Genomic DNA, 22,881 nt, shown 5'->3' with positions numbered 1-22,881 from the left:
TCTTATTAGGTATATCAAGCGAGAAGCAAACATCGTTCACGATAAATGTGTAAACAAACTGAGCCGGTTTATGAAATTTTCGAATTGACTCGAAAAACATTTGATTCGTATTCGAGTTTATCAAATTTGAGTCGAACTCGAATATGTTTGAATTTTTTTCGAGTCAAACTCTATTTCAAATTATTTTATTTGATAGTTTACGGAATGATCGTAAACTTTAATATTATATAAAAATTAGAAGAAGGCCTAAACCTTAGAACCTAAACCCAATCTCTCTATATATAATATAGATAGATATAAATAAAGAGAGAGCATATTAATCTCGAATATTTCCACCACCTCTCCGAACCAACAGAGCAATGGCTGCATCGTCGGCTTCCGCCGTTCTCAGGGCCAACCTCCTTTCATCTTCCACCAAGTTGCTGCCCACCGCCGTCACGAGTTGCTCACTCCAAAAGCTTATCTCGTTCGACCAATCTAACAATTCATTGACTATCCCCAAGAAACTCACAACTTCCGCCGGCGCCGCCGACGCCGCAGCCCGAAGATCATTCTCATGCAAGATCCATACCGAGAGCCACCCAACAGATTCAAGATCCGGTAACTACATGTCCTTTTGTAGCTATAAAATGGGAAATTTTACTGTGTAGTTTGGTGATAATTAACTTTTCTGGGTTCGCTTGTAGTTTCAGGTAAAATTCAAGAACTGAAAGTGTACGAGATCAACGAGCGGGACCGTGGCAGCCCTGCTGTTCTTCGACTGAGCGGAAATCCCGCCACTTCTCTGGGAGATCTCGTCCCTTTCAGCAACAAGGTAAAAAAATTTCAGAAAAAGTACTATCAAATCTACAATTCCAAATCAAACCCATCAGAAATAACTGAATCATTTCGTCGTTTTATTCTTTCAGGTGTACACAGGGGACCTGCAGAAACGCGCCGGGATAACGGCCGGAATCTGCGTGCTGATCAAGAACGAGCCGGAGAAGAACGGTGTTCGTTTCGAAGCCACCTACAGTTTCTACTTCGGAGATTACGGCCACATAGCTGTGCAAGGACCGTACTTAACTTACGAGGACTCGTACCTCGCCGTGACTGGCGGATCCGGCGTGTTCGAGGGGGTGTACGGGCAGGTGAAGCTCCAACAGCTCGTCTATCCTTTCAAGCTGTTCTACACCTTCTACTTGAAGGGCATACCTGATCTACCGGCGGAGCTGATGGGGGAGGCGGTGCCGCCGTCGCCTGAAGTGGAACCCACCGCCTCTGCTAAAGCTTGTGAGCCGGGCTTCACTCTTCCGAATTTCTGTGATTAGAGGGGTGTGTTGGAGTTTAGGGTGTGTTTGGCTCTGGAATAATCTTTTTATCAAATTGATTTGTTCGACTTTATGATAATAATTATTTTAATTATTTGTGTGTTTTGTTAGGACGTATGTGTATTCAAATATGATTATCATGTATAATATTATTTTTATTAATTTTAAAAAATATAACCGACGAATTTCTGTTAAATAAATAAAATATGTACAAATAATGAAACCAAGTTTATTCCGCACTTCAAATGGACGAGGTGTGTGAAATCGACGTTACAAAAATTTGTGTGAGACGATTTTACGGATCATATTTTGTGAGGTGGATATCTTATTTAGGTCATCTATGAAAAAATATTACTTTTTATATTAAGAGTATTACTTTTTATTGTGAATGTCGATAGGATTGACATGTCTCACAGATAAAGATTCGTGAGATCGTCTCACAAGAAACCTACTCAACCGACATATCATTACTTGTTGAGGAGCGTTGATTGTTTATATCAATTGTTATGTTCAAAATTATGACAGGTGATAGTACAAATGTTTCTGATGATGCCCCGGAACGTCTCGGGTCAGGGATAGGCCTTGGGACTTCCCGGGCCATGGAGCATATCCATAGTTAGTGCCTGGGCCAGGATGGGATGCTCTCAGGCCAATAGCATGACAAAATGGATTAATGTCTTGAGCCATTGAACCACCCGGACATGATTTTCCCGAGATGTGGAAGACCCGAGCTCTTCTCTAATTAACCCGAGAGGCATTCTGCTCGGTCACCTCGATATGAATGAAGTATTTAATGCCGCCGATAAACAGTGTGTATAGCCGACCTATCTCTGACACTAATGCAAGTGGTCAATAAATCAAGTAGTCTGGATATGACAAGTGCGCAATTTGACATGTCAGAACAATAGGGTATAATCAGCCACCCTATTATAATTAATGCTCACACACGAAAAACGAAGTCATCATTACATCATCTACTATAAATACCAGGTTCTTTACTTGCATTTAGGATTCATTCAGATATTAATTCACACATTTAATACTCTCATTTACTCTCGACACCATACACACAGCCATCACTTGGCTACATTGGTTTTATTGCTTGAGTACCTTGCTGACTTAAGCATCGGAGTGGTCACGCCGGACACCCCTCCGGCGCCCATTCACGTGGTTACCTTTCTGTTCGCAGATCTCACAAATCGGATCAAGGAGTTGCGAGATTCAAGCCAGGCGTCCAACTCATACTTCCTTTGATATTTTGATAGTTTACCCTGGTAGAGTTCCCGACCCGACTCGTCTATTTCGCCCGGGTTGCATCATTGGCGCCGTCTGTGAGAAATTTGAGTTCTAAGGCGTTGATATGACTCCTATTAAAAGAACAGCAAATCAAGACACTTCCCGGGTTCAGGGAGAAAACAACACCCATGTTTCTGGTGCGGGCGGTCCGACCCCAATGGACCCCCGCCTACCTTCAATCTGACAAGCGAAGAGCTGGCCAGAAGAATAACCAAGGCAATAGAGGAAGCCTTAGCAAAAAAGAAATATCCCCACCATTCTGCCCGATTGGAAGAGGAGCAAGAGCAAGGTCAAGAAAATCGAGAAGAGGAGAGGAGGAAGGAAGAGAGAGAATCCAGTGCTGGTTCTAAGTCCCCTACCGTCGCGGAGAAATTGGAAGAATTGAGGAAAAAAGTGAAGGTATTGGAGGGGCATCTTGGTTCCAAAAGCAGTTCGCGGGTTGTTAAAGGCTGCCCTTTTGATGATGCCATTATCCGGGAACCATTTCCCGGGAATTTCAAATCATCCAAAGTCAAGGAATACGACGGTAGCTCCGATCCTGAAGAACATCTTGCTAGGTTTGAAAACATGGCTATGCTACACTGCTATGGAGATCAGATCAAATGCAAAGTGTTTCTAACCACCCTGGTCGACTCGGCTCAGAGATGGTTCGAGGGTTTAGCTCCTCAGAGTATTCGCTCTTTCGAAGATTTTCAGAAAGTGTTCTTACATCAGTTTAGCAGTAGCAAGAAATATAAAAAGATTGCCTTCAGTCTATTCGAGGTAAAGCAGCGGCAGGACGAAACTCTCAGAGCTTATATCAAAAGATTCAACCGAGTGGTCTTAGATGTGCCTGCTTGTGTGCCCGAGACAAAAACTACTGCTTTTACGCAAGGATTGCTAGAAGGGGATTTCTTCCGCTCCCTCACCAAAAAACTTCCCGGGGATTTTGAAGATCTTTTGTCCCGGGCAGAAAAATACATCAATATGGAAGAGGCCCAGCATCAGAAGAGAGAAGCATTAAAGAGAGCAAGGGGAGACAGGTTGTCAGGCCTGAGGAAAGAAGTAACAAGAGGAATGGTTCCGGGCATCTTTCTCACGTTCCCTTGAGGAATGCCCGGGATAGGGAGGTTCAAGAATGCAGCTCGGACGTGGCCCCACTTCCTAATCTCACAGCCCAGCCAGTCCGATCAGAGAAGACAGGATATTGCACTCTCCATAAAGAGTGCTCTCACAATACGAATGAATGCCGAACCCTAAGGAAAGGATTTAAAAAGCATTCTGAGCTGGAATCCCACCCTTCCCGGAATGAGCCCAGGTCACCGCCTTGGATATCACAATGACCTGGACCGAACGCTCCCAAAAGATCGGTCGACATCCCAAGAGGAAGCAGGAGAACAGAAGGGAGTTCTCGGGAAGAAAGGTGCAGACAAATAGAAAGGAAGGACCTTCCCCCCAGCCGGGGAGTAATCAAAATGATTTCGGGAGGATCTACTGATGGTGATTCTAACCGGGCCAGGAAAGCAAGGGGTAGAAGAGTGTGTTTAGAAGTTGATGGGAAGAAGCAGAATGAGACGATTATTAGTTTTGGCCCAGAAGACCTCAGAGGAGTCAGCCTATCTCACAATGATGCTCTGGTCATTCAGGCCCGGGTCGCTAATTATGATGTGTTGAGAGTTTTTGTAGACAACGGGAGTTCTGTTAATGTCATTTTCAAAGAAGCCCTGGTCCAAATGTATTTACATGAATACCAGTTGGAGGCAGTTGAGATTGCTCTGTTCGGCTTTGCAAGCCATGCTGTATATCCTGAAGGAGAGATCACTCTACCCCTAACACTTGGAAGTGGAGACTTGAGGAAGACATTTATGACAGTTTTCACCGTAGTAGATGCCCCATCTTCGTATAACTTAATCTTTGGAAGGCCAGCCATGAACGAGATGAGAGCTGTAGCTTTCACTTATCACCAGACGATCAAGTTCCCAATACGAGGACAAGTTGGAGAGGTTAAGGGAGATCAACCCTCCTCCCGGAAATGCTATTGTGAAACAGTCCGAGTAGACCAGAAGAAGGCGAGAAGGGAGGACAAAGGGAAGAAGATGGTTCAGGCAGCAAGAGAGGAAGAGGATAAGGAAGTACATTTTGTTGCGGAAGATGAGCAGGAGGTGGTTGAAGTAGGACCAGGGAAAAGTATCCGGGTGGCCCGAGACCTTGAAGCCTCCACCCGGGTAAAACTCCTAACCTGTTTAAAAGCTAATATCTCTATTTTTGCATGGTCTCAACAGGAACTTATGGGAATATCACCCAAAGTAGCAAAGCATAAGTTAAACATCATCCCTGGATCCCGACCTGTGAAACAGAAGAAAAGGCATTTTGGGCCCGAAAAAGACAAAATCATTGAAGAGCAGGTGAAGGAAATGCTGAAGGCCGGCCACATCAGGGAGGTCCAATTTCCCACATGGCTCTCTAACGTGGTCCTTGTTCCCAAAGCCACAGGGAAATGGGGATGTGTGTGGACTTCCGGGATTTGAACAAAGCTTGCCCGAAAGATTGTTACCCACTTCCTCGGATTGATCAGTTGGTGGATTCGACTTCTGGCTTTGAGTTGTTAAGTTTCATGGACGCATATCAGGGATATCACCAAATCCCTATGGCCCGAGAAGATCAAGATAAGGCCAGCTTCATCACTTCTGGAGGCACCTTTTGCTATATGGTCATGCCGTTTGGATTAAAAAATGCTGGGGCCACATACCAGCGCTTAATGAATCAAGTCTTCCAGAAACAGATAGGCAGGAATATTGAGGTATATGTAGACGATATCTTGATCAAAACTCGAGAAATGTCTTGTTTTATTGATGACTTAGGCAGAAAACTTTGCCACATTGAAGAAATATGAAATAAAACTCAACCCGGCCAAGTGTGTGTTCGAGGTCAAGAGTGGAAAAATTTTGGGTTTCATGGTCACGGACCGAGGAATTGAAGTCAACCCAGAAAAAATAAAAGCTGTGATCGATATGCCTTCCCCTCAATCTGCTCGAGAGGTACAGAAATTGACCGGGAGGATCGCTGCTTTATCCCGATTCATTTCTCGATCTGCTCACCGAAGTTATCCTTTCTTTCAAGTCCTCAGGAGGGCCCAGAAATTTGGTTGGGATGAAGGGTGTGAACAGGCTTTTCGAGACTTGAAGAAGCACTTAGCCGAGTTGCCTGTTTTGGTAAAGCCGGAGCCGGGGGAAAAGTTGTGGGTTTATCTGTCTGCCACTGAACATGCTGTTAGCTCTGTTCTCATCAAGGAAGAAGGGATAGATCAGAGGCCCGTGTACTATGTCAGTCATGCCCTCCGAGGGGCAGAATTAAAGTATAGTGAAGTGGAAAAAATAGCTCTAGCCCTGGTGGTGACTGCTCGGAAATTAAGGCCGTACTTTTTGTCTCATCCAATAGTGGTCCTCACCAACTTTCTGCTCGGAAGAATAATGACACTGTGCGGAAGTCTCAGGAAGAATGGTCAAATGGACAATAGAGCTGGGAGAGTACGACATCGAATATCAACCCCGGGCTGCTATCAAAGCTCAGGCCTTAACAGATTTCTTAATAGAGATGGTCCAGCCTGCAGAAGAAGAGGTATAGGAGAGTTTTTGTTGATGGTGCTTCAAATCTATCCGGATGCGAAGTTGGAGTTGTCATAATTCCCACATCCAGGGAGAAGATCAAATTGGCTCTAAGAATTGATTCCCGGATCACAAATAATGAGGCTGAGTATGAAGCTGTTCTGTCAGGATTGCAGGCCGCCCAGGAAGTTGGGGCCTCCCGAGTGATTATTTATTCTGATTCTCAGTTGGTGGCACAACAAATTAAAGGTGCTTACTGAGACCAAAGAGGAAAAAAATGCTCAAGTACCTGAAACTTATCACAGCCCGGGCTGCCACTTTTACCGACTGGAGCATTGAACAAATCCCCCGGGATGAGAATGGGGAAGCTGATAATCTCGCCAAGATGGTCACCTCCATATCCGAAGTAAGCACCCGTGAAATCATGTGTTTCACCCGGATGGTGCTCTCTATTAATGAGGAAATACCCCCGGTCCAGAAAAATTCATGGATGACTCCGATCGTGGAATACATAGTACATGAGAAGCTCCCAGAAGATCGAGTCCAGGTCGCAAAAATCAAAAAACAAGTGCCCAGGTTCGTCTTTTTGAATAATGTTTTGTATAGACGATCTTATCAGGGCCCATTACTCAAGTGCTTATCAGAAGACGAGGTAGAGTACGTCCTCCGGGAAATACACGAGGGATGCTGTGGGGAACACCTCGGTGGAACAGCTCTGTCTCGGAAAACTATTTTGGCCGGGTTCTGGTGGCCCCGGATGAACCAAGATGCTGCCCGACTTGTGCAAAAATGTCAGGGTTGCCAACACCATTCTAATTTTCACCATCGACCAGCTGCAAGTATGCAACCAATCTCTGCATCATGCCTTTTTGACCAGTAGGGTTTGGATATTGTGGGTCCTTTCCCTATAGCCCGAGCACAGGAAAAAATTCCTTATTGTGGCTGTGGATTATTTCTCCAAGTGGGTAGAGGCTGAGCCTATTAGCCAAAATTACCGAGGATGAAGTCATGAGATTTCTTTGGAAAACTATTGTTTGCAGATATGGCGTCCCGAGGAGATTAATTTCAGATAATGGAAGACAATTTCAGGGAAAGAAGATCACCTCCTGGTGTCAAGAAATGAAGATTATTAAATCTTTCACCTCAGTAGCTTACCCTCAAGCTAATGGCCAGACTGAAGTAACTAACATGATCATAGTGCAAGCATTGAAAGCCCGGCTCCATGGGAAGGGTAAAGATTGGGTGGAAGAATTACCGAGTGTCTTATGGCCATACCGCACTACACCTTGATCATCTACTCGGGAAACACCCTACAGCCTTGTCTAAGGTTCGGAAGCAGTCCTACCAGTGGAGATTGGGCAATCCTCTACTCGGGTAGAATCTTACCCAAGCAACAATGATCAATCCCGAGCCGTTGAACTTGATTTAGTGGAAGAAAGAAGAGATCGAGCAGCCATTCGAATGGAAGCCTATCGTAGCCAGGTGATGAAGTCCTACAACAAGCATGTTTGGCCACGAAATTTTCAGGTTGAGGACTTGGTTATGAAGAAGATCAAGCCCGTAGGCGATGTGGGAAAATTAGAAGCCCGTTGGGAAGGACCCTTCAAAGTAATTCGAAGGATTAGCTTAGGTGCCGCTTATTATCTCGAAGATTCTCAGGGACACTCTCTCAAAAGGCCATGGAATGCTTTTCATTTAAAGAAATATTATGTTTAAAAGCCCGTGTATCTATTATTTCTTCGTCAAATAAAGAAATGGTTCAGGAAAAATGTACAAAGTCCAGGGACCCGCACCTTGGTTACCTACAAAATCCAGGGACCCGTACCCTGGTCCAGGGACCCGCACCCTGGCCCAGGGACCCGCACCCTGGTTATATACAAAGTCCAGGGACCCGTACCCTGGCCCAGGGACCTGCACCCTGGTTATCTACAAAGTCTAGGGACCCGCACCCTGGTTATATACAAAGTCCAGGGACCCGTACCCTGGCCCAGGTACCCGCATTCTGATTATCTACAAAGTCCAGGGACCCGTACCCTGGCCCAGGGACCCGCACCCTGGTATTCTACATAGTCCAGGGACCCGTACCCTGGTTATCTACAAAGCCCAGGGACCCGTACCCTGGTTAACCACCAAGTCCGGGGATCCGTACCCTGGTCGTCCACCCAGTGATCGAGCAAAACTTGCACAGTGAATAATCCCAAAATTTATTTTATAAATGAAAGCTCGATTTAAATATCTCAAGTGCACGATAGTCAAGTTATAATAAACGTAAGTGAATACGAGTATCGTTCCACAAGGACTGCGTTACACTATTTTTATTTTCAAGTAAAATTTCTTTAGCAACGATAAAATGAGTTGATGATTAAACTAATGTAAATTAAACAACTAAAATAATTAAAATGCAAAGAAAACGTACTCAAGACCGCAATGATTAATTTGGATTAAATCAAATGAGAAATGAATTTGTTGGGAATTAGCAGTTCACCTATCACTCGTGTTTAAATAATCACACTCGACTTTTACTCGTGCGTTCGACGGAATTCCCTAGACTAATTAATATACTCTGTCGAGCTATATTAATACTAATAAAAAACATGCAGTACTCAAGTGTCCTCAGATATTTAACAGTTCAAGATTGCATTACATTCTATGGAATCCACTAGCTTTCATTCAGGTGAACTATCACTATCGACACGTACCCAATTCCGTATATCTACTAAAATTGTAAATCCGTGGTTTATACTATTTGATCGTATTGTTAACTATTCTATCGAACTCATCAACAACATGAAATAATCAAAGGAAGTTAGCTAGGCTTCGATTGAAACAAGAAATAACAATAGCATAAACAAATCACTAATAAAAACGCCAAGAAATAATGTTAAACACCGAGTACGGGGTAGGATCCCCTCAAATCCCAACAAATCTAGAGTTTAGCTACTGAAATTCATGATAAAAACCAACAATCAATGTAAGAAATAAAATACTGAATAATGAAAATACTAAAGATGACGATGGATGACGGCCACGACGCATGGAAATATCGAGGTCTTCGAAATCTCCTTTGCTCCTAGCCTCTTCTCCAAGAAAAATGATGAAAAGTCTGATAAAGTGTGTCAAAAACGGCTGATCTCGTGTGTTAGGTCTTGGTGTAGGATAAAGTCCCTAGAAATTTGGAAACAAATCTTTCTCAATCTCGCTTCTCGCTAGGGCGGTATATTTTGACCGCCCTAGCGAGAGGTCCTCGAATAAGCTTCCTCGAGCATGTCCCTGGTTTCGCTGGGGCGGTCACTTTTGACCGCCCTAGCGAGACACTTGCGCAAAACAATCCTCGGCCAGACCACAATGCTCGCTGGGGCGGTCACTTTTGACCGCCCTAGCGAGACCTCTTCGATATTATGCCAAAGTTTCTCCCACTTTTTGGTTCAATTCCTACAAAATAACCACAGAATACACGAGATTAGTCAAATGCTCAATAATGCTAAAAAAAATGCAAAATTCAACTAATACAAACTAATATGATGCATGAACGCGACTCAAAACCAACACTAAAAACACGTAAAAACGAGTCCTATCACCCAGCCCAAGAACCATTCCAATGACTTGCACCCTTATTACCTGTCAAGACTAATTCCCTATTGCACCCATGGGTCTATGTTTTGTGAAGATAGATTGAGTAAAATCCGCAAAGTTATTACCAAATGAACCTATACAATGCAAGAAAAACATTTCATTGAAAGGAAAAATATTTACAAGGTGCCTGGAAGCCCGGGAAACAAAGAAAAACCACACGTCCTAATTTACTTAGGATCTTGGCCTTGGTCCTCCTCTTCTTCTTCTGGGAGAGACGCTGCAGCCTTCTCCAAGTCAGGAAAGTCCTCCCGATCAGACGGAACAAGGCCTGCCTCTTCGAACTGCTCGAGGCACTTGTTGAAGCCCTGTTCAAAATAAGGGAATGCTTTATCAGCCACCATCTTCTTAAACTCAGGAGACTTCAAAAAGGTGGCCATTTGCTCCTCCTTAGGCAGTCTTGATGAGAGTCACAGCAGCCTGCAGGTCCTCGGCCCGGACACGGGAGGACTCCGCCTCTACCCTTGCTGCTTTCGCCTCTGCCCGAGCCTCAGCAAGCTCCGCTTGAGCCAAGTCCATTTGTTGTTGCCAGCAGGCCTTCTCCCGAGCCAAGACATGCTCATGAAGCTCATTCAAACGACCCACCTCCTCTTGGAGTTTGACATGCATCTCCCGAGCCGAGGTAACCTGAGCATTTGCCCCCTTGGCCACTTGAGCCACTCGCTCGTAGGAATGTATGAGCATCTGCAAGCCCTGAAAACATAATAAGGTCAGAGAAGGCAGTGTAAAAGAATGCAATTTTATGGACTTACAGAGTAGGTCCGGGACACTCCTTCGCAAAGCAGCATATTGGGATGAATTCCCTGAAGGTGTACCACCACGTCAGGGCGCAGAAGGCCCCGAATCATTTTGACAAGATCCGAGCCAATATCCTCCCTAAAGATGTTGGGGATGACCCAGGGCCTTCCCCCGGAGGGACCGGCAGAAGAACCAGTCATAGGAGGAGACCGGGTTATCTCCTCGACCTCATCCTCTACCACCACCGCTTCCGCGATCGGCTCCTGGATGGCCTTCCTCTTTCGCTGATTTAGAGGAGCCGGGTCCTCTTCGGCATCCGGGACGGTGGATTCTTCCCGGGGAAGGGCGGTTTCCTCCTGGGCCTTAGCCTCCGCCTCAACTCGACATTCTTCAATTTCCCGGGCCTCAGCCGCCGCCCGAGCTTGGCGTTCTTCCTCCTCTTGAATTTCCCGGGCTTTCTTCTCAGCCCGGAGCTTTTTCTGCTCGGCTTTTCTCTTGGCAGCAGCCTCCTGAAAACTTGCCCTGATCATATCTTCTTCGGCTGCATCGAAAATCGACATTAGAATTAAAAGCATACAAAAGATGAGCAGACCATGGAAAGTAATTTACCAGCCTGCGACCCGGGTTGATCAAATTCATCAATAATCCGATCCACTGGGTCCCTGGGCCGGGACCCGATCCCATAATGAACCAAATTGTCCCCCCCGATTAGCACCGAGGACAGGTAGGACTGCTTCTCCAAAGCATCCCAGGCATGGGTAAAGGGAGGGAGAAGCTTGAAGTCCCGGGGAAGCTCAGGTTGTGTGGGAAGAGAAGATAGGAAACCCAAGACACATGATGGAAGAGTCGGAAATTGAAGAAAGAAAAATTTTGTTTTCCACCCCTTCAAAGAGGAAGTGATGTCGGTTAAAAACCGATAATGCATCCGGGCCATGAAAGAAAAGACCCCGTCATTAAATCGGCAAGAATAAAAATAGTGGAAAATAGGGGAGTTGATCAGAAGGAATTTCATGCGGAACAGAACAAAAGTAGCCGCCATTATCCGAAAGGCATTAGGATGGAGGTGATTAATGGGAAGATCAAAAAATCGAGCAATACTTTCGAAAAAATGGTGAATCGGGAAACGAAGCCCACTCTTAAGCTGTTCTAGAAAGAAAGTATGATAGCCAGGAGGGGGGGTGTCGGAGTGATCATTTGGCCCAGGAATTTTGATCTTGTAGTCAGAAGGGATGAAGCCTAAAGATCTCAACTCCTCTATGCTACCTGGGCGAAAGGTAGACATCATGGTAGAGAACCACAAGGGCCCTACTACCTGATCTTTCCCCTTGCCCTGTGTGCCAGAAGGCCGAGAGAAAGAAGCCTTAGTAGGTTTTTTGGAAATAGGTCGGGAGGAAGCAATAGAAATGCTTATTGGGATGTGAATGGAGGTTTCAGAAGGTGTCGGGGGATCATCCTCCGATCGCCCCCTGACATTTTTACCAGAGGTGGAGGAGGTGGAGTTTGACATGAAGTAAAGGATAAATATGAGAAGGGAGAAGAGACTTACTAGGAAGAAACGAAGATGATGATCTGTAATCGGTGAATGGAAAAAGTCGCCGGAGTAAGATCTGCGTAACAGAAAAGCTCGAGAGAGGAATTTGGCAGAGTTTCGCTATGAGTTTGAATTTGCAAAGAGATTTTTGAAAGTCAGTCCTGCTATATATAGAGGAGGTAAGTGATCTACACCGTTGATCTAAAATGAATCGGACGAACATGATCAGTCTCGAAAATTGAGCGGCATGATTAGGCGAGATTATTGAAAAGATAGGCGCGTAAACCAAGGCACCATGATTATTCATCTGCTCGAAATATATACAGACTTCCGACAACTTTTCAGAAGGAGCGTATCATTATGGCACCACATTAAATGCCTGGAAAAAATTAAACGACGACATTATTCTAAGCCCAGGTGGTACCAGACCCCGGCATATTATTTCTAAGCCCGGGTGGTACCAAGCCCCGGCATATTATTTCTGAGCCTGGGTGGCACGAGGCCCCGGCATGTTATTTCTAAGCCCGGATGGTACGAGGATCCGGCATTCAATTTTAGACCCGGGATATTATCGTTTATCATTTATCCGTTCTTAACTTATACCGATTTGTTTGCAGACGATATAAGGAACATCAGATACGATACTTAAAAAAAATTTATTAAGGAAATGGTCGGTGTCGTATTACAGCTATTCTGGAAGCAACACCATCTTGCCATTCAGCTATCTAGTCAGTCAATTTCTGAAGATGAAGATTGGTGAAGGACTCAGCGGTTGAAATCTTGTTCAAATGATGTCATTCCTTCCATAGCATGGCGTGCAACAGAATTTGGATCGGTGGCTAGATCTGCGGTTCGAGCTACTTCAAGCTCCCGCCTATATTTCCTCGTCCACTGCTCTTTGTGCGCGAGTAAGAGCCAAGCCATTTTGGTGCGCATTATTAATATCTTGGATTTTGTACCAAGTAGACATAACCTTCACCCCGATATACTCTTCGACAGTCCTTTTCAGATTCTCCACATAAGGACGTAGCCCGACCGGTATTTGACTGTGTGCACCAATGGAAGAGACCGTGCTGCTGCAGGCACTAGAATCACTTGAGCTCGACATATTAAACTGATACTCACATTTCATCCATATCGTCTTATTTATAGACAAGTAGCATTTAATATTAAGAGAGTTGGAGAGGCTGGAGGCAGTCGAAACGCCTTCCCGTTTATTCCGGAAGAGAGTTAATCACAACCGTAGAATGAATACATGAACGATCAGGATGAGTCTTGGGAATAGAGCTGAGTAGACGAAAGGACGTGCACGAATATCGATGTATTGTAATTATTAGATTCTCGAAAAATGAAGCGATTCTCGGCGATATAAATATTAAGAGCATGCATCATAATGACTCCCGTGGACTACCTGAGAACACTAAATAAACATATTAGCACGGGAAAAATAAGGCCCCGGCATCATATTCTTATCCCGGACGGTGAGAGAGCCCGACAATTTATCTTAAAGGCCGGGAATATGAGGTTCCGGCATCTTATTCTAAAACCGAGATATGTGAAGGCCCGACAGTTCGGATTTTCGATTTTCCGTTATTTATCTTCGATTAAGGTCGCTCAGTATTGTCGGTTATTCTATACATGATATCAACTGAGGAAAATCGAAGATGCTAGGAAAATAACAGAAATATAAAACAAAAATAGCTTTTATTTATTTGACGAAATTCTTGCGAACTACATCATAATATTCCTCCTCTACGAAAGCCATCCACAGGGTCATCCAGCCCTTTATTCCTCCAGTGGACGTCTTGAGGAAGCTATCGGAGGTGGTGAGGTCCGTCAGAATTTTACTTTCCTTGTAGAGCATCAGCTCGTAGACATAATCATCCTCGAAGAGATCCGCTGTCTCGGAAACGTGTAGGCGTTCCCGGAACTTTTTTAGCTTTACCACCAGTCTAGAAGCATTAGCTTCCCCAGTCTCGTAAAGAAACTTCAATCTCTAAAGCTTTTCCCAGTAGTGGATAATCTTGTGGAAAACTTCATCTTCTATAGCAGTTTTTCGAGTTTTCAAGGCCGACTTCTCAAAAGCTGCAGCCATATCCAGGGACTTCGAGCCGCTTGCACCTGCCATTGTATTCCTTGAATAATAAGTTTGCTGGTGCCGATTGAACAGAATGTGGGTCATTATATATAGGAGAGGAAAGCCGATCCACACCATTGATCCATAATGAATCAAACGGCTCAGATTTACATAGGAAATTACGCAAAGATATTTGAAAAGACGCAAAGATATTTGAAAAGACAGGTCCAGAAATCAATGCGTCATAATGATTTATCTTCTTGAGAAACAAAGAGTCTCTGACAAACCTTATAGCCTACGTCAGAAATACCCACGTGTCAACACGCTACAACTATCCCAAAAAAGACCAAGTGGCAAGGCGATTTTCCTGACCGGACACACAAGACTAATCGAGACAGCGAGTATGACTCTAGCCCGACTAATTAAGGAGGGAGTGATGATGTCCCGGAACATCCCGGGTCAGGGATAGGCCCTGGGACTTCCCGGGCCATGGAGCATATCCATAGTTAGTGTCCGGGCCAGGATGGGATGTTCTCAGGCCAATAGCATGACAAAATGGATTAATGTCTCGAGCCATTGAACCACCCGAGACATGATTTCCCCGAGATGTGGAAGACCCGAGCTCTTCTCTAATTAACCCGAGAGGCATTCTGCTCGGTCACCTCGATATGAATGAAGTATTTAATGCCGCCGATAAACAGTGTGTATAGCCGACCTATCTCTGACACTAATGCAAGTGGTCAATAAATCAAGTAGTCTGGATATGACAAGTGCGCGATTTGACATGTCAGAACAATAGGGTATAATCAGCCACCCTATTATAATTAATGCTCACACACGAAAAACGAAGTCATCATTACATCCTCTACTATAAATATCAGGTTCTTTACTTGCATTTAGGATTCATTCAGATATTAATTCACACATTTAATACTCTCATTTACTCTCGACACCATACACACAGCCACCACTTGGCTACATTGGTTTTATTGCTTGAGTACCTTGCTGACTTAAGCATCGGAGTGGTCACGCCGGACACCCCTCCGGCGCCCATTCACGTGGTTGCCTTTCTGTTCGCAGATCTCACAAATCGGATCAAGGAGTTGCGAGATTCAAGCCAGGCGTCCAACTCATACTTCCTTTTATATTTTGATAGTTTACCCGGTAGAGTTCCCGACCCGACTCGTCTATTTCGCCCGAGTTGCATCAGTTTCTATTCAGGAATATAAATATATTATGATTCTTCATTTAACTCCAAAATAATATCGAGTTAAGTCGAGTCTAATTACGATCGTTGGAATGTTTGAGTTAACAAATAAAAATTAAACAAAAGAAAAGACATAAGGCCAAACAGCAAGAGAGACACATAAGCGCCTAAACGGGCGTCCATTCGTTCCTTGGAAATATACAGGGCAGTAGAGGAGGAGCCTCCTTTGGCCCTGGAATTTCCAGAGAAAAGTGAAAGACCTACCTTGGCGTCCTTAAAATGGCACCTAGCAGCCCGACGACAATGAATGACGGAAAGTTACAAATTTTCATAATATCTTAGATCTAAATTATGTCTCTTGATATTTTTTTATCAGAATATGGATGAAGAGACACTTCTCAGATGAAACAGCATGTCAATATAATGATTGAGATCTATAAATATACGATCAAAGATAACAAGAAGAGACTTTTGATCATCAGATTTTTCTGCACATTTACATTCATTTTGCCTTATCTTCTTCTTTTTTTTTTCAAAGAGAGTACACTTCATTCTCTGGTTATTATCATTTTACAATGTTGATATTGTAAGAAAGAGTTGTTGTATATTGAGAAAGAGTTGCCATAACCGGAGCACCAAGTTGAGGCAAAATTCTTGTTAATAAGAAAATGTTCAACACTTGTCTCAACTCAAATTCCTGCACATTTTTCATTGTTATTATCGAAGTTCAAGTTACACCACAAACGACACACGAAATACTATGATCCACCGTGTGTTTCATCCGGTGGATCATAGGGTGAAGTACAACCAATGTAACAGAGAATTCTCCTGTCATTTTCACTAGTGTAGCATAAAATTTTCTTGTTGAACCTGTTATCGAATAGACTCGAATTTGATACCTCACTTCCAACGACTTTTCTACACAAAGATCGAAATTTTGTTAGTCACTTTAATTTTATTGGCATTTCTTGAGTGAGCAATAGCATATAGTCTGCCGAACCACAAAGCCCAAAGTAGCAAAAAACAGAGACAAAAGGTAAAGCAAAATATTTTGTGCCTCACCATTGGCCTAACGTGTTTCTTGCCTATAGGTGGTCGACTTGATTTAATTGGTTTTCTAATTTTTTTTGGGAAACATTTTCTATTTTTCGTTCTCTACACTAAAGTTGGTAAATGCTAGTGGTTGGAATATTATATCTTTAGCCCCATAGTTTGCAGGATTTATCAAGAGGTCATATGTTCATTTTTTTTTTTAGTCTTTGGCTTCTTAGTTTGAGTCTGAATAACAGGACTTCTTCCTCATTGTTTATCTAATCAGCGTGATTTACAAACTACTGTATTGGTCTTTTGCGTTTACCTATAACGCACAAAAAAAATAGCTACTGCGGATTCCGAAAATATAAAAATATATATTTAAATATGTACCCATGCATCAAAAATGATACGATGTCATCGAATTTTGCGATCAAATCGAAACGTAAAGTTTATTTTGTTTATTTGTGCAAATTTTTGAGTTGCTTCTTTATCTCTATTTTGGTAAAATAACATTACTCGATCTTATATTTGTCATCTCCAATAACTTAAATTTTAAAATTTGACAGCCGATTTATTATTAAATATCCGTTATTAATTATATCAATATGCATACACATGTGTGTGTGTATAGTTCATTGACATTTACACATCACGTGTGATAGTGGGGCCCGATACAATATGATTGGTGCAAAAAATTGTGGTCGATCTCTTACACGTAGACGTGGCGACAGCACATTGGGACAACGAGGATAAGGTACAAATTTTCTGTTGGACTCTTCCACAGCATAACTACTGGCCAGCACCAACTATCAAGTACAGGTCAGTGATCAACAAACTCAGTTCCAATTGCTTTGGAAGCTTCATTAATGGAAGCGCAATCTCTCAATCTCCAGAACCCTTCAGCCATCTGGAGAATTGTATGCACTTGTTTTGCCAAGTGTCAGTAGGTGAAGGTACAAGGTGCGTGCGTGTACGTGAGAAATGGGTTTGTTTACTATTTCTCGCGTGGTTTAGAAGCTGAACTTTTGGCTCGAGTGGGAATGTATGTGGGGACGATAAACTGTTTGATGTAATGTTTCAATGAAGTCTTTTTATGCCACCTTTTATGGAGGGAAGTGGAATAGAACTTTAAGAACTAGATTATGTACTAAACCCAAATGCCAAAGACTAGCCTTTTGGTAGAATCCTCATGCTCATTAGCCATTCTAATATTTTGTTTGTGAAACATAACCGTTGTAACTGTTAGATGTTATACATATGGACTTCCAGAGACGGATGTATTCTAGCCCACTTTTTTAATAATTTAGCGACGGTTTTTGACAAACCGTCGCTAATATTTGCGACGGTTTTAGTAAAACCGCCGCCGATGTGGATCTGCGACGGTTTTAATTACACCGTCGCTACTAGTGACGGTTTATTCAAACAGTCGCTAATAATAGCGACTGTTTTTTGAAAAACCGTCGCTAATAGCGGCAGTTTGTTTCAAAAACCGTCGTACATCAATGTCTTGGTCCAATCAAGTCCCGTCCATTTACAAGGATGAGACCAAATTTATCCTCTGATCCGCCCCACCTCAATTCTACAAAATTTCTCTCCCAAGTCCCAAGCCCTTTAGCGACAGAATAGAATTGCGGACTCCCGAAGAAATCGAATTGCTCATCGGCAAGGCAACAATCCAGGTAAGAATTGGCTATACATTTTTTATTTTGTTTTTTATAGCTTCTCTGTGTGTGATTTGTGGTTTCTTGATTGTTTGTTGTTGAGTTGTTGATTGACTATTACTTGTTTATTTGTTTAATAATTATTTTATTCTTGTTTAGGATTATAAATTGAACTATTTCAAAATGGAATATCAATCTGCTGCAAAGAAAGGAAAAACATTGATATCCTCTTTCTTTAAGAAGAGAGATCGTCAAGCTAGTGAAGATACTTCAATTCCTACGGTCCTTACAATGCAACATCAATCCAGTGAAAGTCTTCTATTTCCCAATATCCAAATTCCTTCATGTTCCTCTCCTAGAGACGATCATCAGTCTTCGTCTACTTTTATTGAACGAGATCCGGGAAAAAGAAAACAGATATGTGAATATCATGTTAATGTACGAGATGAGATAAGACGTTCATATCTAAATATGTGGCCTTATCAACCAGACGTTCATATCTACTGAGCGGGCTTTTTCAGCAATGAAGCATGTGAAGACGGCACTTCGCAATAAAATGGAGGATGACTTTCTTGCCGATTGTTTGACACTCTATATTGAACGATATTTAGCTAAACATATTGATGTAAATTCTATTATTGATGAATTTTATGTTTTAAAATCTCGTAGGGCACAACTTCGTTGAACGATATAATGTAAATTTTTTTTAATAATATATAACTTATCATATTGACTTCAAGCTCCCCCCAACTTTTATTCCTGGATCCGTCCCTGTGGACTTCGACAATCCTATCTCGTAATCTTTAAATGTAACGTTGCCCGTTCTTTAGCAAAACTGACCCCTCCAGCCACCATTCTGGATGGTTTTTACTCAGCTCGGTGTATAGCATATGCACTTTGTTCAGTATGTAATGCTAACATGAGACGTATTATTGAGCGATGGCATACTGTTTGATTCAAGTACCAAGAAACCTGCCTGTTTAGTTGGGTGGGTGTTTTAGTTTTTGTCGTGAAACCGACATGGGATACGCAACACAACCAAGTTTTCGTTTGATGTTGTTGTAATTTTGTATAATGAGTAGATTTCTTGCTTTAGTGAACATTGGTCGTGGTGGAAAACCTTTTGTTTTTAATTTTTTGAAGACTATGCTATGATGTTTTTAATCATAGCAGATACACCGCATGTGGGCTAACATGAACTTATGTCACTTATCGTTGTTTATTCAGTTAGACTTGATGGACGATTACAAGCAGCCACAAACTGTTCCACACGGTCAATACTCTTTTGATTGCAAAAGGTCACAGACGAGGACAACACATATTAGTTCATAATTTTATTTCATTTACCAAATATGTGGAGTTTTGATTAAATATCATTAGTTTAGGTAGGAGAGAGAACGCGAACTCTGATGCCATCATTCCACCTATAAAAGGAAACATGGGAATCCTCGAATCTGGATCAATACAACAGCAGACCTTTCGTGAAGCGTCTATTTTTCTGGGAAAGCACAAAGACATTAGTCATCACATTGCTTCCTCAAATCCACAGAGTGGAAATTTATGCATGATTGTGAAGGCATCAGGCACGACTGAGAAACATCTGAAGTCTTTGAATTCTTATCTTGGAAAGCTTCATAATAAGGCCAAGTACCGTTCTTGGAAAATTGAGAACCAGAAGACAGAAAGCAGTTGATAGAAGTGATAAGCTCCTATTTCGGAATGGTATCAAGTCACTTGAGAATTATCTCACCAAAGTCAAAAATGGTAGTAAACTTAATCTGCAAGTATTACTGATTTGGATGGCATGATTAATTCGTTAATGCTTTCTTAGAGTAAATCAGATGGTTTCCTAGAGTAAATTCCGTAGTGGACCCGATGTTGGGATGGGGGGTGGGGTGGTGGTGGTAAAAGAGGCAGTTCTTTATAAATATTAATATTTTATGACTAAATTTTCTAAAAACTCGTGTTTCCCCCAAAAAATCCAGAGTGTGCCCTGTTGAACGAAAATGTCAATATGTTTGTTAACAACCCCTTTCCCTCAGATGATGAACCAGAAAACATCGTGGAAAATTTAGAGGCATCACTAAGCACTGATGCTGAGAACGCTGAAGGAATTGGAAGGGACTTATCACTGAAAAGTTTTATGGAGTCGAAAATTGATGATGCTGAGGGTGGCAGATATTTAGCAGACCATGCCTCGGATTTCTACTTAATGTGATATACGTTCCCTTCTACATTACGTGAGTTTATTTTCAGGCAAGGCCATCTGAATTCTCATTTGACTTTTGCTTATGTTGCAGAGGTGTATTGGCTTCTATAAATATAGCGGTTCTTCTGTTTGAGATAGCCACTCCAGTGAAAAACTCTGAATTTGCGCTATTTTCTATCCCCTCGGTTTATGGAGCAAAAGTTAATAACTTGATTCTAACTGGAGAATGGTGGAGGCTAGTGACACCAATGTTTCTGGTACAAGATCGATGATTAGTTCGTGCTTCAACGTCGTACGAAAATTAAAATAAACGTGCGCTTTGGCTAATTATCTTTTTAGAAGCTTTCAAGAATCCAAAACGTCCTCTCATTAGAAGTTTTTGTTTTTTTGAAGCCATTAGTGTAGAAGTTTTGGTTGGTTTTGCGAGTTCTTGAGATTCTAAATGACCATAAGTGGTTCCAGATTTTGTTTAGAAATTAATATTTTTGCTGCTTTCAGCACTCTGGAATCTTTCATATATCTCTAAGTAGCTGGGTTCTCTTCACTTTTGGGCTCGAAGTATCTCAAGAATATGGCTCATTCACTTGTCTCTTGATATATCTTCTTGGAGGAATTTCTGGAAATTTGATCAGCTTTCTGCACACGTCATCTCCAACTGTTGGCGGGACGGTATGCTTAGTGCTTACTGCATTGTTTAATTGTTTCATATTAGTGGTGATTGACTGATCACTGTTGCTTTCCACTTAAAACTAGTCCCCCAAATATTTAAATCAGCTTCAAGTTCGATGTAGCTTCCATGAATAAAACATGATGGTTAGGAGAAGGGGTTCATCCTATTTGCTCTTATCGTTTCCATCGAACCTTATGTAGTCTCCAATGCGACTGTGCTTGTTCAGGGACCAGTGTTTGCTTTGATTGGAGCTTGGCTTATTTATCAAGTTCAAAACAAAGATTTCATTGCAAGAGAATCTTCTGAAAGAATGTTTCGTAAAGGCATTATTTTTACAGCTCTGAGCTTTGTTGTAAGCAGTTTTGGTCCAATTGATGATTGGTAAGCTCGGCTCTTTCCCTCTGGGATTTATTGGACCTATTGCTTTGTGCCGCATGGAGTTCACACAGGCTCAAATTTGTTCAGGAAAATAACTAAAAATTGTTTATGAAGTCTAGAAACAGAAGTATCGTTGCAAAAACTCTTCTTATCAAGCATATGTATGCATTATGCATAACTGATCAAGTCATCATTTAATTTGTTTACAGGGCACATTTCGCAGCAGCTTTTACAGGTGTAGCATATGGTTATGTGACTTGTCCTAGTTTACAAGTGAAAGATGCATCATCAGAAACTTGTCAAGAAGATGGGATGACACTCATTCGACAGTATGCAGGTCCTTGCAAATCGCTCGTATATTTCTCCATCTTCATGTTGCTGCTGAGCTCTCTGCTTTTCATCATCGAACCTCCACTCGATTTGATATAGTAAAGATACAAACAACAAATATTTTACTGCTGAAAGCAAGTATAGTTACTGTGTATAAAGATACTCTTGCAGATATATTAATAAAAATAGACGTGTTGCTCTCTACTTGACCATGCTTTTTCACCCTGAAATACCAGCTACTTATTTCACTTTATTTGGATCTTTTACTACTTTTCTTGTCTGAGTGAGAAATAAGACTTGTCAATGATGCAGGTGCATTATACTTTTGTTTGGGCTATAAATCAGAAATTTCGAGAAAGATGTTCACTGAGGCTTAGCAACAAATTCAAGTAAAATGTTTGCATATATCGAAAATTGGTGAAAACTGCATTTTGAAGCTTGTGCATTTTAGAATTTAGTCGAGATGAGGAATGCTGGGTTACTTTCTTGTTAGTCCCATACAGAAACCAAGAAATGGTAGTTGAACTTGAATTTGGAGATGGCTAGGGGTGGACAACTGGTGTAATTGGTTTTCGATCAAATCAAATCTTCAAAATTGATTATAGCATTTTTCACTAGAAAGAACACCATCTGATTTTTTTCCTTTGAAAACCAAAGTATAAGCCGGATCAATTAAAATCGGTTATTTCGGTTAATGATATGACTCAAACATCGGTTATTTCGGTTAATGATATGACTCAAACATTTCATCCCGTAACAGTTGAAATGTAAAGCACATCTATTCAAATGGAAAATAATATGCCTTTTTTTGGTGTTATATTACTAATGAATTTTATATGATCGAATTTTCTTAAAACAAAAAATATATAATTATAACAAATCATCCTTTACGTCAATGAAGCACTGAAGACTCACATTGCACCCGCCGCTTAGAATATTCGAGAAAACCATGTATTTTTAAAAATTTAACGTAAAAAATGTTCGACTTTTAAAAACATCATTTTTATTTTTAAAAACACGATATTCATAAGAATATATTTAATTTTACATAAGTGATTTTATTCTTTTTCCATATTTTTACGAGGTGGTAAATCCAATTTACCCCTAATCTTCTGCTCGGATCGGACTCGTGATAAAATAGAAAAAACAAAAGTTGGATAGAATTTCAAATAGCATCATTTTGGGAGGAGCTGATATCCATTATAATATAACATAAATAAATACA

At 41.8% G+C, this 22,881-nt stretch overlaps 3 protein-coding genes across 9 annotated transcripts; all 3 read left to right on the top strand.

Moving 5' to 3' along the window:
* The first annotated feature begins 301 nt into the window (after positions 1–301).
* On the top strand, positions 302–1,495 carry LOC142531731 (allene oxide cyclase, chloroplastic-like). Of its 2 annotated transcripts, none has more exons than XM_075637955.1 (3): positions 302–600; positions 693–814; positions 909–1,495. In XM_075637955.1, the coding sequence occupies exons 1-3, from the start codon at positions 360–362 to the stop codon at positions 1,308–1,310; spliced, it is 765 nt and encodes a 254-aa protein (XP_075494070.1). In that variant the 5' UTR covers positions 302–359; the 3' UTR covers positions 1,311–1,495. The 2 variants fall into 2 exon arrangements, with proteins under 2 accessions (XP_075494070.1, XP_075494069.1); XM_075637954.1 differs by having other exon boundaries at positions 303–600; positions 687–814.
* Positions 1,496–4,060: 2,565 nt separating this feature from the next.
* LOC142530680 (uncharacterized) lies at positions 4,061–6,450 on the top strand. The gene is made up of 5 exons (XM_075636495.1): positions 4,061–4,810; positions 4,868–5,092; positions 5,215–5,385; positions 5,447–6,112; positions 6,196–6,450. Exons 1-5 carry the CDS (start codon positions 4,061–4,063, stop codon positions 6,448–6,450), a joined length of 2,067 nt encoding a protein of 688 aa, XP_075492610.1.
* A 10,757-nt stretch (positions 6,451–17,207) lies between these two features.
* LOC142531394 (RHOMBOID-like protein 9, chloroplastic) lies at positions 17,208–21,860 on the top strand. 6 transcript variants are annotated; one of them, XM_075637502.1, is made up of 8 exons: positions 17,208–17,361; positions 19,297–19,367; positions 19,455–19,833; positions 20,112–20,283; positions 20,370–20,535; positions 20,777–20,947; positions 21,175–21,329; positions 21,536–21,860. In XM_075637502.1, exons 4-8 carry the CDS (start codon positions 20,213–20,215, stop codon positions 21,753–21,755), a joined length of 783 nt encoding a protein of 260 aa, XP_075493617.1. In that variant the 5' UTR covers positions 17,208–17,361; positions 19,297–19,367; positions 19,455–19,833; positions 20,112–20,212; the 3' UTR covers positions 21,756–21,860. The 6 variants fall into 6 exon arrangements, with proteins under 6 accessions (XP_075493617.1, XP_075493620.1, XP_075493616.1 ...); XM_075637505.1 differs by having other exon boundaries at positions 17,212–17,368; positions 19,455–19,791; XM_075637501.1 differs by having other exon boundaries at positions 17,212–17,368.
* The last annotated feature ends 1,021 nt before the right edge of the window (positions 21,861–22,881 follow it).

The sequence above is a fragment of the Primulina tabacum genome, chromosome 17, assembly GCF_025594145.1.
Source record: "Primulina tabacum isolate GXHZ01 chromosome 17, ASM2559414v2, whole genome shotgun sequence".
In the NCBI taxonomy this organism is placed as follows: Eukaryota; Viridiplantae; Streptophyta; class Magnoliopsida; order Lamiales; family Gesneriaceae; genus Primulina; species Primulina tabacum.
The sequence above is the reverse complement of the archived record's forward strand: the minus strand, read 5'-3'. Positions and strand labels throughout refer to the sequence as shown.

What these genes read in the sequence shown, in the direction of transcription:
- LOC142531731 (XM_075637954.1), top strand. Translation starts at nt 360, where the DNA reads ATGGCTGCATCGTCGGCTTCCGCCGTTCTCAGGGCCAACCTCCTTTCA. An exon ending in CCCAACAGATTCAAGATCCG is followed by an intron (nt 601 to 686) that starts GTAACTACATGT and finishes GTTCGCTTGTAG; the next exon opens with TTTCAGGTAAAATTCAAGAA. An exon ending in TCGTCCCTTTCAGCAACAAG is followed by an intron (nt 815 to 908) that starts GTAAAAAAATTT and finishes TTATTCTTTCAG; the next exon opens with GTGTACACAGGGGACCTGCA.
- LOC142530680 (XM_075636495.1), top strand. Translation starts at nt 4,061, where the DNA reads ATGATTTCGGGAGGATCTACTGATGGTGATTCTAACCGGGCCAGGAAA. An exon ending in CCACAGGGAAATGGGGATGT is followed by an intron (nt 5,093 to 5,214) that starts GTGTGGACTTCC and finishes GACGCATATCAG; the next exon opens with GGATATCACCAAATCCCTAT. An exon ending in AGATAGGCAGGAATATTGAG is followed by an intron (nt 5,386 to 5,446) that starts GTATATGTAGAC and finishes TTGATGACTTAG; the next exon opens with GCAGAAAACTTTGCCACATT.
- LOC142531394 (XM_075637500.1), top strand. Translation starts at nt 20,084, where the DNA reads ATGTTTGTTAACAACCCCTTTCCCTCAGATGATGAACCAGAAAACATC. An exon ending in CTCCAACTGTTGGCGGGACG is followed by an intron (nt 20,948 to 21,174) that starts GTATGCTTAGTG and finishes GTGCTTGTTCAG; the next exon opens with GGACCAGTGTTTGCTTTGAT. An exon ending in TTTGGTCCAATTGATGATTG is followed by an intron (nt 21,330 to 21,535) that starts GTAAGCTCGGCT and finishes ATTTGTTTACAG; the next exon opens with GGCACATTTCGCAGCAGCTT.